This window comes from Capsicum annuum, chromosome 8 (assembly GCF_002878395.1).
Source record: "Capsicum annuum cultivar UCD-10X-F1 chromosome 8, UCD10Xv1.1, whole genome shotgun sequence".
NCBI classification, from domain to species: domain Eukaryota; kingdom Viridiplantae; phylum Streptophyta; class Magnoliopsida; order Solanales; family Solanaceae; genus Capsicum; species Capsicum annuum.
Window position 1 is genome coordinate 37,386,467 of NC_061118.1, and position 14,842 is coordinate 37,401,308.

The 14,842-nt window shown below is 35.6% G+C and overlaps 2 protein-coding genes and 1 long non-coding RNA gene across 4 annotated transcripts; 1 reads left to right on the plus strand and 2 right to left on the minus strand.

Moving 5' to 3' along the window:
* Positions 1-1,410: 1,410 nt before the first annotated feature.
* LOC107845908 lies at positions 1,411-3,416 on the plus strand. Of its 2 annotated transcripts, XR_007043475.1 has the most exons (3): positions 1,411-1,921; positions 2,211-2,297; positions 3,197-3,416. It is a non-coding gene; the product is annotated as an uncharacterized LOC107845908 (long non-coding RNA). The 2 variants fall into 2 exon arrangements; XR_001667081.2 differs by having other exon boundaries at positions 1,419-1,921; positions 2,211-3,416.
* A 560-nt stretch (positions 3,417-3,976) lies between these two features.
* On the minus strand, positions 3,977-5,402 carry LOC107845899. The gene is made up of 2 exons (XM_016690411.2): positions 4,950-5,402; positions 3,977-4,493 (listed from the first exon to the last, which is right to left on the minus strand). The coding sequence occupies exons 1-2, from the start codon at positions 5,280-5,282 to the stop codon at positions 4,212-4,214; spliced, it is 615 nt and encodes a 204-aa protein (XP_016545897.1). The 5' UTR covers positions 5,283-5,402; the 3' UTR covers positions 3,977-4,211.
* A 5,631-nt stretch (positions 5,403-11,033) lies between these two features.
* On the minus strand, positions 11,034-12,063 carry LOC107860921. Its single transcript, XM_016706365.1, has 4 exons — positions 11,897-12,063; positions 11,652-11,766; positions 11,462-11,585; positions 11,034-11,341 (listed from the first exon to the last, which is right to left on the minus strand). Exons 1-4 carry the CDS (start codon positions 12,061-12,063, stop codon positions 11,034-11,036), a joined length of 714 nt encoding a protein of 237 aa, XP_016561851.1.
* Positions 12,064-14,842: the final 2,779 nt, after the last annotated feature.

A 14,842-nucleotide genomic window follows, 5' to 3' on the forward strand; every position in this document is an offset into this window, starting at 1 on the left:
TGGAATAATTGGGATATCTGCTGCAGTAACAAAAGTAGTGTCACCTAAATTCTGATTAACACTAGCAGAAACACCACCCAAATCCTCACCATTAGTAGAAACACCATTTACACCACCCAAATTATCACTCCTAGCACTACCACCACTACCACCTAAGTCCTCACCCCTAGCAGCAACACTATCAGCACCAAAGTCCCCCTTAGCAGCAAAAAAATCATTGTCACAACCAACTAAGTACTCACCCCTAGCAACACCACCACCATTACCCAAATCCCCACCAATAGTAGAAACACCACTACCACAACCACCTATGTCCTTACCAATAGAAGAAACAACATCACCACCACCTAGGTCTTCACTCCTAGCAATATTACCACCACTCAAGTTTTCAGAAAAAGTAGGGTCATGAGGTATTGTGGCTTCTACAAAGTTCTCTTCAAATCCTAAATTATCACAATCCCTAAAGTCTTCACTTAACTCTTTATCAAAAGTAGGACAAGATTAGCCTCCCACATGGGTTTCATATTCAATAAATGGGACCACATTAACCTCATCAACTAAATGTGTCAAGTATAACTCAACAACATCTCCATTTTCAAGTTGAGGTAAAATACCTAAAATGTCCCTATCATATGTTACTATTACTAATTTTTTTCTTTTGAGAGGTCTGAGCTAAATAATACATGAGGAACAATTATACCCAATTTCCTTCACGATATCAATAAATTCAAAGTAAGAAAGTCTATCTACATCCACATCGACACAGTCGGTAACAATACCACCATGATACTTAATACGGAGTTTTTGTTGTAATTTACCTCCATGGTGAAACCTTAATGTAACATACACAAAAGACATGATTAATCTGCAGAAAAATAAAAAAAAATACGAGCTTAGAATTTATTCACGATAAAAACCCTAATATCAAAGTAAAACAACCCTAATGATCATCTGAGTAGTCAAATTCCGTCACGGAGCAACACAAAAATCATAAAAAACCACAGAAATAACCTAATTTGAAGTGAAATCGGGTGAAATAGAGTGATTTTAGAGAGAGAAAAAGTGAAATGGGTTATTAAATAGGTTTTGGGGTATTTGATAGAAGTGGGTCGAGTTATAAACGTGAATAGGTCAGATTATAACATTAATCAATCAAAGGGTGCGTGCTTAACAACACCCAGCCTTGACTTGGGTTAAACTGTTAAGGGGTTGAAATGATTCACTTTAAAGATGTTAAGGAGGGATAAATAAATAAAAATTAAGTTTAAATGATAAAATGAGTTTGAAGGATAAGTACAGGGAGAAGATGTCTAGGATCTAAATTTTAACATGTGTGCTTGATGTCCTTTAATGTAAATCTGAGGGCATTATTGTCTCTTTACGTGATTTATAACTTACGTGTCTCACCAGAGATGTACGGAACGAACACGTCACTTCATTATTGTGCATCTGGATTCTGTGTCACCGCGCTCTCCTCATTATTTCTAACATCTTTTCTTCTCAGTTTGTTTTCTTTGGTTAAAACCCTAACCTGTTTTCTTTGGATTGAATTGTAGTTTTAAGTAATTGTCAGGGGATCGTCACATAGAAAGCAGTTCCAAGATGGAAACGATCCATCTTTCGAAAGAGGCAATAATGCTATTGTTAATTCTGGGCTGAAAATTGGGGCATGAGGAAACTTGACTCACATCTTTGCGGGGCAAACCCGGAATATGTAACTGGTTCATTTTGCAGCCATGGCGTTGTCGTCTTCTCTTAGCCCCATTTTACACGGATCTGAGCCTTAAATTCAAATGGTCACTGTAGATTCTCCAGAATCTGGACCAGTAGCTGGTTTGATAGAAACCCAGTTCATTTTCAGCTTGAAAGAATGAGGCCATCGAAGAAAATGCAGATTTTTCAGGATGTTTGACCATCTACGGTATGTCAATGACTTCTTCTAGAAAGTATGGTAGCTCTGTCAATTAAATGTCCAAAATTCAGTGGATAATTTTCATATTCCATAGGGGGACAGTCCTAATTCATCGACCAAAGATAGAAAAATGGACAATAAAGAAGCTTCAAAAGCGTTGATGCTCTAACTTCGATGGCTTCTTCATCTGACAAATCTGTTTCTACATCTGATTAAATTTTTCTCTATAAAGATCCCAATTTAGTTTTAAAAATTAGGGGAAAAATCAGTTAAATAACATAATTCTATGTGAACATAGGAAGATGGATAATAAAGAGGCTGCAAAGGTTATTGATGCACTTTCATTGACTACTTCCTTATCCAACACTTCAATTTCGGCTTCACAGTAAGTTTCTTTCGCTCAGTATGCTATCGGGTTTATGTAATTTCTATTTGGGATGCTAATTCTTATGGCTAATTTCGCACGAGCATGTGACGTCTGTTAAGTACCTGTAATCTTAGTTATTGAAGTATTGGTACTGCATAGCTGTGTTGCTTGGACTCTGAAAAAAATGTCAATGAGTACGTGTTGGATTCTGCTAAAGTAGCGTATTTTTTGTGGATCCGACATGGGTGGCGATACTTTGGATAGGTCCAAAACAGATATAGAAGATCCATATAGATGTTCCACTTAGTTCGGAATAGAGGATTAGTTAAGGTGTGACATAGAATATTTTTTTTGTCTATGAAAACATTTCTTTGGTTTTTGTCATCTTGTTCATATGTGAGATTGTATTTTTTTTTTTTCCATATTCTGATGTTTTAGGATGAGTTTGAATAAGTTCAAGATTGTTAGGAGTATTGGGGTGGAATGCATTAAAGGAGGATGGGTTAATGAATCTTTTGGCAAAGAAGCGACAATCCATTTGCTTGCAGAATCCCATCCAACCGTGGAGCTGATTTCTCATATAATCACTCAACTAATAGTTATTATCTTATAAAGAGTTCCTTTTTTTTTTTTTTTTTGTTGAAAAGAATTGGAATCAAGAAGAAGGTGAAATATTAATAAATTGAGTGACCGAATGAGAAATTAACCCTCCACTTGAGAAGTAATTATGTGAAGTTTCGTATGTGGCTAAAATTGATCCTACTCATAAGAAAAATCTATATTTTATGCGATTCTTTCTTCCTGTTACATTTGTGCAGGTCAACTATTGAAATTAGTGGAGGGGCTCCTATGCAGTTGTTTTCTTTTTTAGCTTCTCATGATCGTTTTTTCTTTTTTGCAATTTCTTTGCATAGCAGGGAGTTTTGAAGGCACTAAATGTAACAAATTGATTTTGGCTGGCTTCAAGGTGAAAATCTGTAATGCAGATTGGTTTGCCCTGCTAAATAACAAGATGTGAGGTGATTTAAAGAAAATGTAAAAGAGCTCTTATGGCATGTTATAGACCTTAACGTGAATGCATCAAAGATGTCAAAATTAATGAACTTTCTTCTTCAAGTTTATATATATATATAATCTTCAAAAACTTCTTTATCCCTTAATATTCTGATTTCTTACCTGTGTTAAACATTGAACTTACTAACTTTTGCCGAGAATCTAATCTATTTATATCCTCGTGCATCTCTTTTTTGCCTGTGAGACACAAATACTAACAACTACTAATACTTTACAATTGTGCAGGCACTTTTTGGTAAGCCATTTTTAAGATGTAAATAGTATAGCATGAAATATGTAATGTACATAATGCAACAATTGATGTAAACACATTATTAACAATTGCCAACTATATAATATCCATGCTTAAATAATATATGTTGTTAAGCTCATAAATATGTTTCAATATTGGCACGAATCATCACTTCCTAGTGGTATATATATTGTCTTCTAATTTTCTAATTTCTTAAACTTTAATTTTTTATTGTCTTACTACGTATGAGTTTCCAGAAAACTTTCTGGAAGTCCTCCAAACCGGTATTTTGTTATGTCACCAACTTAGATCTTAAAACATATGAACACTAATGCTTAGGTATTTTCATTGTGTTTTTATGTCAAACTTCTACCAACCTAAGAGTTGAAAGTCTGGGTAAATGAATTACTATTAAAAAACTAAAAAGGAAAACTAATAGTATTACAAAACACAAGGAAAGTTTTTGTAGAACTTCCAACTAATTCACATCATACTGCGTATCACACATATCAAAGACAAACTTTAAATAGTAGTAGTAGTAATTCAAGCTTTTGTATAACCAGATCAATTAGAACTCATTACTTAAACAGCAAACACAAAGGAAACGGGTATGTTAATACTAATCATTAATAATTTGTGTACTTATTTGCTTGCCAAAGTTTCCAGCCAGCCACCGCACCAGCTACAGCAGTCATTGCACCAGCTACAATCATTCTCGATGCACCCACTGCACCCACTGCACCCACTGCACCACTCAATGTAGTGGCTGCAGCAACTACAGTACTCACTGTACCCACTACAGCAACTACAGTAGTCCCTGCAGTAACCAACTTCTCTAAGGTACAAAAAGCAGACGATTGCTTTGCATCAACAACACCAGGATCACCTGTAATTTGCTCTCCGTGATCCTGCAATAAGGGGTTATAAGTTAGATCGCGGTCCGCCCAGTACTTGCTAAGTTTGGGTAGGCAATTGAAATGGTCAATTCAAAATATTTAAAAAATTTGATTAACTGAACTCAACTTACCCACGAGAAACCTTTTATTTATTTTTATTTAATGCAAATAATAACTTATTCCTTTTTATAGATGCTTAAAAAATCATTTTAGGAAACTAAAATTTAACAAAAATTGACCAGGTTAGGTTATGACTCCTTTTAGCCCGCTAGTAAATTCTGGGCGTTTCAATGACTTATTTATTTTGATCCCCACAAATTCAACCAATTAATCCATTTGACACACTTATCCAATCAGAATTTTTACGAAAAAGTTCAAAATATGAATTTTTACTAACAAGATTCAAAATAAAAACTAATTTCAATTTGAATATACAGTGTAATTTGAATGAACCCTGGCTCTACCTACCTTCGATAATAAGGCTTGTTGCATGTACACCATGGAACAAACTTCTTCAAAAGCAGGGAGAGGACACCTTGATGATATTGTTGTCTGGAGGGGTAAGTATTCACTAGGCAAACCAGCAAGAAGCTGCAACACCATGTTTGGATCTGATATAGGACTGTCTATTTCTGCTAGAGAATTGGCTATGGATTTCAATTCATTCACATAGGCTTCCATTGTCTGGAAATCAACTTTTCTCGTACCGCGAAATTGCATTTGTAGTTGAGCTCGCCGGATCTGATCATCTTGAACTGAAATTTTGGAACTATCATCACCTTCCTTGCTTGGAGAACTCATGTTACTTTTCTCACTGTTTGCTACTTTCTCTCTCTCAGTTTGTTTTTTCCTGATTCTATGAGCAGACTTTCACCTCTAAACCTAAATGGTCCCCGTGTTTTGATGGTAAATTTAAAATAATTTCTAAAATCGAGATCTATATTACTCTCCGTTTTAAAAGAATGACCTATTTTGTCTTGATACAAAATTTAAGAAACTAAAGAAAATTTTTGAATTTTGTAGCTTTAAATTAAAGTTGTGTTAAATATATCAAAATGACTTTTAATCTTATAATCCTAAACATGTCATGTGAAAAGTTGAAATTAAAGTATTGCCAAAAGAAAAAAGGGATCATGCTTTTTGAAACAAATTAAAAATGAAAGTGGGTCATTGAAACAAATTAAAAATGAAAGTGGGTCATTCTTTTTTAAACAGAAAAAGTATTAAAAATGATTTAAATATATCTCCCGTTATATTTTAGGTCTAAATATATTTTGTTTGTTATACTTCAAATATATTTTTTATATTTCAAAATTAAATATTTGTTGAGATAATGCTATAATTTGTTTATTGGACCAGATTGGTTCATTTGTTTCATCTGATTGCTATATTTTAGTCGTCTGCTTAGTACTTGCCTTGAATTTTTCTTAACGTGTTGATTTTATCCAAATCAGCATGAAATTATTGTAAATATAATTTTATTCCTTTTGATTTTATTTCTTTTGTACACCCTAGATAAATATTTTATGTATTCTTATTTAGGATAGTATTCTGTCTTATTTAGGAGTGTATTATTCTTTACGTTATTAAGGAGTCCTTAGGTGTTTGAGTTTCTTTTTCTTTTGGGTTTTGCTTTCATTTGCTTACTTGTATATATACATAGGATACAAAATTATTGATCAATCAAGAAAACAAGAAGAAATTTTTCGCAAATTCTTTGTCTTTCTTTTCCATAATTCATTTAATTTCTTTCAAGTCTTACAGGGTATCAGAACAAGGTCAATTCAATCATCTTGTCTCAAATTCTTATCTTTGTGTCTTATTCAATCATCTTATCTCAATTTTTTCATCATGTTCGATATTCAAAATATGTAAATTTGTGCTTACTGTAAGAAATCAAGCCAGACAGTGGATAAATGTTATAAAATTCATGGATTTTCTGTTAATTTAAATTTACAAAGCAGAGAAAATTTTAAGAAAAATTTCAAGTCAACAACAGTTTCGATATTTTTAAGGAACAAGTGGGCAGTAGTGTTCCAAACACTAGGTCCTTGACTTAAAAAATTGTGGGACGACTGTTGGAGCTTTTTCAGCATTTGAATATTGTAAAACAAAGTAAATATACTCAAATTTCTGCCAACGCGAGGATTGCAGGTAAAACTAAGTTTTTCAATTCTTATGCATACCTAGTAAATATTGACAATAATTGTTGGATATTAGATAGTGGAGCTACTCAACATATGACTCACGATAAATCAATCCTTTCAAATTTTAAGGCTTTGCCTAGTGCACTCATGGTGAATCTTCCTAATTCATATAAAATAAAGGTAACTTATTCAGGAACAGTCTGTGCATTATCATATCTTGTTTTAGAGATGTTTTATATATACCTTCTTTCAAGTACAATCTCTTGTCTGTATAGAAATTATGTAGACAACTTAACAATTATGTGCTATTCACTCCTACTTCTTGTCTTATGTTTCAGTGCCCTTCTTTGAAGAGCCCATTTGAAATTGGTAGAGAAAAAGGAGGACTTTACATACTCAAATCAACCCAGTCAGATACTTTTTCAAATGCTCAAGTTAATAAAATCTCAGGCCCTAGTTTAGGTTCTAATTCAGTTTCTTATAATAGAACTTTTAGTTCTAATTCATTTTTTCATTCATGTTTTGCCTTGTTTGATTCCAAAATAAAAGAGAAATTATGGCATTACATATTGGGGCATATGCCGTTGAAAAATATGAAAAGCGTTCTTTTTCATTCAATCTCTTCTTGTCAAAATTTTGACACTCTATGTGTGAATTGTCTAATGACAAGACAAGCCAAACTACTTTTTTCAACAAGCTACATCTCAACAAAAAGTATTTTTGAGTTGATACATATTGATGCTTGGGGACCATATAAAAAACCAATATGGGTATAAATTCTTTCTTATCATTGTGGATGATTTTAGTAGAGGAACATGGACTTTCCTATTAAGTAATAAATTAAATGCTCTCAAAGTCCTCAAATCTTTCTTAGCTATGTTCAAAATATAATTTCAAACCAAGGTCAAAATAGTAAGATCTAACAATGCACTTGAGTTATAAAGTGACACAACACAGTCAGAATATTTCGTTTCTAAAGGGATTCAACATCAAACCTCATGTGTGTATACTCCACAACAAAATAGTGTGGTTAAAAAAAACATAGGCATTTGCTAGAAACATCTTGTGTTCTTTTGTACCAGTCACATCTACCGATTCAATATTGGGGTGAATGTCTTTTGACTGCAACATATCTAATCAATAGATTTTTTTTAAAAAATTCTTAATGGTAAAACTCCTTTTAAAGTCCCTTTCAAGACCACACCTAACTATTCTAATCTCAAATGTTTTGGATGTCTATGTTTTGTTTCCACTGCATTATTTTAAAGGTCTAGGTTAGCACTAAAGGCCACTGCATGTGTCTTTTTCGGATATTCATATGAAAAGAAAGGTTATAAAGTCTTGGTTTTTGATACTAAGAAAATCATAGTTTCTAGAGATATTGTGTTTCATGAAAATATCTTTCCTTTTGCTTCTTCTAAGTCTAATGATACAAGACATCAATGGAATACATGAAACACACCCCAAAACAGTCCACTAATCACAAGGATCTTAGGACCAATTGGAGACCACTCTCGGATTCGACAATAACAAGAACAATAACACAAGATATAGGGTGTTTTGAACACCAAACCAACAACCCAAACTAGTATTATCAACAATAGATGAAGAGCAAGATGAAGAACAATAATATAATAAAAATATCCACGAATTACAAGATGAACAAGGCCAAAGAAAAAAGGTACAAGATTACAATAAGGAAATGGATAGGTAGTGAGACATACACCACTATAATGACTAAGAACCTAAGTGTACATTGAACACTAAGACCCTTAATAAGATAGTAGTAACACCTACACTCTTCAAAGTGACACAAGAGGGACCTCAATCCTTCAAGCACCCCAAAGTTCCAAGCAAGCAAACAACAAAAGAGAATCCACCCTAATGTTGTACCTAAGGCATCATCCAGCATCCTAGACCAATCTTGTCTACTAGCATTCACCGTTTTGGCAAGAATAGCTTTTATTTCCCAATTTGAAATCTCCACTTGCACACTAGTCTGTGGGTGATATGGAGTTTCCACTTTGTGTTGCTTAACATCGTATTTCACCAAGGCAGCTCAGAACACTCGGTTGCAAAAATGTGATCCATCGCTTGTAATGGTACGTGGTACCCTAAAGCGAGAGAAGATGTTCTTTTTAAGGAACATAATAACTCTTTTCCCTTTGTTATAGGCCAAGGAAACTACCTCAACCCATTTAGATACATAATACGGCGACCAAGATGTGTTTCAACCCATATGAGCTCACAAAGGGCCTCATGAAGTCGATTCCCCTGACGTTGAACAACTCTATTTTCATCATTTTTGTCATGGACATCTTATGGTTCTTTGAGATTGACCCTTGTCTATGGTATTGGTCACATCTCTGCACAAACTCATATATATATTTGAATAAGGTCAGCCAATAATAGCCACTCTGCAACACTTTCCTCGCAGTACAATCACCTGCATGGTGACCCCTGGCTGAGGAAGCATGACAACCTTCCAAGATATTCAGCATGTCCACTTCTGGAATACACCTCCTTATAATGTTATCTGCGCAACGCCGAAATAAATATGGCTCATCCCAGAAGTAGTGTGTAGCATCATGGAGAAATTTCTTTCTTTGGTGAAAATAAAGATTCTCTGGGATAATCTCACTCACCACATAATTTGCAAAGTCTGCATACCAAGGTACTCTTTCAAACACGGCAGACAGGATTTTCTCATCCAAAAATATATCATCAATTTTGAGCTCATCCTTGATTGCTTGATCTCCTTCAAGTCTAGATAACTGATTTATGACTTGATTCTAGCATCTTTTTCTATCTTTGACTTCAAAGTCAAATTCTTAAAGAAGAAGTACCCATCTTATTAACCTTGGCTTGGCATCCTTCTTTGCCATCAAATATCTCAAGGCGGCGTGATCTGTGTGAACCATCACCTTGATTCCCAATAAATAAGCCTGGAACTTCTCAAAAGCATAGACAACCGTGAAAAGTTCCTGCTCAGTAACGGTGTAGTTCTTTTGAGCCCTATTTAATGCCTTGCTTGTATAATAAATAGGATGAAATAGCTTATCCCTCTTTTGGCCAAGTACATCCCAAACGCCACTCTGCTTGCATCACACATGATCTCAAATAATTTTGACCAATTTAGTACGACAATAATTGGGGACTACACTAATTTCTCCTTAATGCATTCAAATACCTTCCTGCAATTATCATTCAAAAGTGAACTTGGCCTCCTTCTCCAAAAGCATGCAAAGTGGATTTGCAATCTTGGAGAAGTCCTTTATAAATCGACAGTAAAAGCTCGCATGACCAAGGAAACTATGCACTCCTCTTACTGAAATGGGAAGGGATAGCTTCTCAATAACCTCAAACTTTGCCCGATCGACTTCAATTCCCTTGGCTAAAATTTTGTGACCAAGGACAATGCCTTCCTTCACCATGAAGTGGCATTTTTCCTAATTTAGCACGAGATTGAATTCCTTGCACCGCTGCAATACTCTACTCAGATTTACCAAACATAGCTCAAAAGAATTACCTACCACTAAGAAGTTATCCATAAATACCTCCAAGGTATCTTTCACCATGTCGGAAAAGATAAACATCATGCACCGTTGAAAGGTAGCGGGTGCATTATACAGACCAAATGGCATCCGCTTAAAAGTAAAAGTACCATACGGGTAAGTGAACGTCATTTTCTCCTGATCCTCTAGGGCGATAGAAATCTGGTTATAGTATGAATACCCATTCAGGAAATAATACCAATCTCTTCCCACCAACCAATCAAACATTTGATCCATAAAAGGCATTGGGAAGTGGTCCTTCAAAGTCCATGAGTTGAGCTTATGATAGTCCATACAAACTCTCTATCCAGCCACAAGCCTGAATGAAATCAACTCATTTTTCTCATTCGCCATGACAGTCATGCCCCTCTCTTGGGCACACATTGGACGGGGCTTACCTACTTACTATCGAAAATGGGGTATACAACTCCTGTATCAAGCTATTTAATAATCTTCTTCTTAACTACTTCTTGAATTGGTGGATTAAGGAGGTGTTGATGCTTAATGGTTGATGTGCAATCTTTCCCAAACTAAATCTTGTGCGTACAAATACCTGGAGGAATACCAATAATATCAACAATAGTCTAACCTATTGCCCCTTTGTACCTCCGAAGCACAGAAATAAGTGACTCAACCTGTTGCTTACCTAAATTTGCTGCACTAATCACCGGTAAAGTATATCCACTGCTTATATATACGTACTGTAGATGGCTCGATAACTTCTTCAACTTCAATGCTGGTGGCTTTTTGATAGATGGCTTAGCCGGTGGTGTTGGGTGATTTTTTAGATCTAGATCCAGCTTCTTGGGAGTATATGAATATGATCCCATTCCTGTTAGGGCACACACAGTCTACTCATACTTTTCAATGCCTTCGCTATCAAAGTTCATCAAAATAGCGGGTAGAGTTTCAACAACAAATTTCTCCTCTATCGGCACCTCTCGCTCATCCTCATAATAAACATCAACAATAGAGAATACATTTATCTCCTTGTGCTGCTTCATAGACTGGCACACATCGAACCAAACTACCTCACCATTAAATCTAAACAGGAGATCATTAGCCCACAAATAAATAAGCACGCTTTCAATTATGAGAAAAGGTCTACCTAAAATTATGGGTACCTCAAAATCCACCTTGAAATCCAGAATAACAAAATCTGCAGAAAATATAAAGCTGGCCACCTTTACTAGCACATCATACAATATCCCCATTGGCCACTTCACTAACCTTTCTGGCATCACTAGTCACATATTTATGGGTGTAGGATCCCCCAAACCCAACTTATTATAAACAACAAATAGCATCAGGTTAATGCTTGCTCCGAGATCACACAAGGCCTTTGGAAAATCAAGTGACCTAATAGTACAAAGGATGGTGAATTCTCCCGGGTCTGCCTCCTTCTGCACCAAGGATCTTGTTGAAATATTACTACAATGTTAAAGATATTCCACTGGTTTGTAGCTCACTGTTCTCTTCTTTGTCACAAGGTCCTTTATAAACTTAGCATATCCAGGCATATGCTCTAATGCCTCCACTAAAGGCACATTCATCGTCAGCTGCTTCAGCATTGCCATGAATTTGCTGAACTTTTTATCATCAGCCTTCTTTTTCAATAGATGAGGGAAGAGAGGCAGTGGTTTTGGGAGAGCGGTAACTACTGCTTCCTTCTTCTTTTCCTTTTCTTTCTCTAATCTTTCTCTAACTTATTAACCTGCTTATGGTTGATGGAATGTCATTACTATGCAATTTTTCAGAATCCACTGGACAATTTTCTTCATTTTTCCCAACTTCTTCAATTGTATCATCAATCAAATCTCTGCCCACAGAAGGGTTTGGATACTCTACCACTTTGAGTGGTAACCACAATGCAAGAGCCATAATTTCGAGAGTTCTGCATTGTGTTGCTTGGCAAAGTACCACTTTTTCTTTGGTTGAATGCCGCTGAAAGTTGGTTCATTTGCTGCTCCAACTATTTTATAGAAGTTGAATGCGAATCCACCAACTGACTCATAGAGGATAGATCACTCTTCATCGTTGTCACACCGGCATTGGTCGCTTCAACCCCTTTAAATAGATTCTCCATCATGTCCTCTATGGACATCTTACCTGAACTGGTAGCACCATTATCACGACTTCCAGAAGGTACATATAGACAACTTTTGTCATTCTTATTTTTCCAGCTCCCTTGATTCCTATCTTTGTAACCAACTTTGTAGTAATAGTTCCGAACTGGATTCCCTTGGCTATTGCCTCAGAAACTCCCCTGATTATTTATATAGTTGGCCTCCTCCTCAGAATCAGATTTAGCTCTACCTTGCATACCAACAACTTTCACCTTTTCAGTATTTCCAAATAGCAAATGCTTTGTGAGCAGATCCATCTGGGTCTTCATGTGCGCCATATCTTGATCTCTTTCCTCCTATCTTTGTGTTGATCCATAGTCATACCACTAGACAGAGTAGGGCTTCCTACTACAAGATCCCTGGTATGTCAAGCTCTACTGATCTTAGTCAATCATTCTAACATATCCATAACTTTGTTGAAAGTAAGCTCTATGAATGCTCCCTCTGCAACATTGTCTACAGTTGGTTTGGTGATGGAATTTAGAGCTCTGTAGCATGTCTCTATCAAATGTTTATCAATCATTTTATGTTTGGGGTACTGTGTCATCTTCTTCTTTAATCGCATCCAAGTCTCATGTAGTGCCTCATTCGGCAATTGTATGAAGTTGCTAATCTCGCCCCTCAACTATAATATCCTGGACAGCAGAAAGAACCTTTCTAGGAAAGCTTCTTTCAATTGCCTCTAGTTTGTTATAGAATAGGGAGCCAATTCATTCAACCATATTATTGCCTCCCTAGACAAAGACAACATCAACAACCTAAGACGAATTGCATTCTATCTAACCCCAGGGTTGTTTAAGGATTTACAAGTGTTGATGAAGTTCAACAAGTGCATATTTGGGTCATCCCCTGAAAGTCCTCCAAACAACCTTTGAGATTAAGCAGCTGTATCATGGTACTTGTTATGTTGAACTTTACCCAAGGTGCCAATGGTGGTGGATAATTACTCTAGTTGCACCAGCTTCATCTAAGTCTGTGTCATCTTCCTCATCAGGTGCAAACCATACAGTCGGTTGGCGGTTTGCTTTTGATCTAGCCACTCAATTTCTATTCACTGGCCCAGTTACGTCCTCAGCATGCCTCCTATTTGCTGGGTAGATCTGATCATCATCTCCCAAGTCTTCCTCATCAGGATTATGGTCACGTGCTTGTTGACCATCAGTCTGCTGATTAACTTGTGCTCTAGCCAAAATGGCTAGTTTGTCTGCTTCCTGTTGATCAACCATTCTGCCAATTAACTGAGGTTCCGGATGTACTAGTAATAACAGTTCACCCAACTTCCTTGTACTTGGCATACACAACAATTACCCTGCAAAGAACAAAAATAACAAATAAAGGTAAAATTTGGAAAAACTGACCAAAGGTCAATTAACAATCACAAACTTAATTGACAATAGTATTCCTTGACAATGGTGCCAAAATTTGATATGCCCAAATTATAAATTAATTAGAAAGTGTAAGCGGTCGCTGTCAAATATAGAACCCAACTAGGTTGGGGTCAAATCCCATAGGGAATACAGTGCAAACTAAGTGTTATGGTTGTTAATAAACTGTTGATCAAAGGTTCTAGAGTAAAGGGTTTTTTTTGACTTGTCAACAATATCCAGATGTTTGTAGTAAAATTGAGTTCCAACTAATGAGTTCTATTGTAAGTGTTAATTCAATGAGAGAAGGCAAACTAGAGTTATGTTCACTAAGATGTTCAAGTAGCCGAGGTTGTGAATTATTTCAAGTTTCCCATTTGTAACTTCAATTGTAAGAGTTATTGAATTCTAAAGTGTACCCATTTGTTTCTCAACCTAAATGAATAGTTTATTCTTCAATTCTCTCGAAATTAAATAATGCATTAATTTATTCAACTAGTATCTTATGTGGGTTGATCCTGTTAAGGCATCAACTCATAATTCAAAGGTTAAAGCCCTTGGATTCCATGTAAACCTTTTGTTTTCCCAACATACACTTTTCTATTCAAACAAGTGATGTTTTTGGGCCCACCTTTCAAGTTTGCAACCAAGAAATATCATTAATATGAAGAAGGGTTTATACAATCCCAATTAAATATGGAAATTAAGTGTTTTCACAACCCCAATCAACTATTCACATCAAGGCTCCCATAACCCTAGTTATGGGAGCTTAGCCACACATCTCAAGAGAAGAAAAAGAAATCATTGTGTTCTTCATTAAAAAATTCAGAGCATTCCATACAAAATTTACAATAATAGTTCTTGAATCTTCAACAAAGATGAATAAAATAGCTAGATCCACAATTGTAGCTTGATTCTTAGAGAATAATACGTTACAATGAGTTTTCTAGATGGAAATAAGATAAAATATATCTAAATAAAAATTGAACTGGGTATTTATATGTTCCAGATACTGAAACTTTTAAAATTTGTACTCATTAAAGCAGCGTCGAAGTTGACGGTCATGTTGATGACCCATCAAAAGTCTGACGATCCGTCATGTGAACCGTCGCTGGTGGTCCCAAAGAGCTACTTTATGGTTAAGGGTTGACGATCATGTTGGTGAGCTAT

What these genes read in the sequence shown, in the direction of transcription:
- LOC107845899 (XM_016690411.2), bottom strand. Translation starts at nt 5,282, where the DNA reads ATGAGTTCTCCAAGCAAGGAAGGTGATGATAGTTCCAAAATTTCAGTT. An exon ending in AACAAGCCTTATTATCGAAG is followed by an intron (nt 4,494 to 4,949) that starts GTAGGTAGAGCC and finishes CCCTTATTGCAG; the next exon opens with GATCACGGAGAGCAAATTAC.
- LOC107860921 (XM_016706365.1), bottom strand. Translation starts at nt 12,063, where the DNA reads ATGGCTCTTGCATTGTGGTTACCACTCAAAGTGGTAGAGTATCCAAAC. An exon ending in ATTCCATCAACCATAAGCAG is followed by an intron (nt 11,767 to 11,896) that starts GTTAATAAGTTA and finishes TAAAAAGTTCAG; the next exon opens with CAAATTCATGGCAATGCTGA. An exon ending in TTGTGACAAAGAAGAGAACA is followed by an intron (nt 11,586 to 11,651) that starts GTGAGCTACAAA and finishes TCCTTGGTGCAG; the next exon opens with AAGGAGGCAGACCCGGGAGA.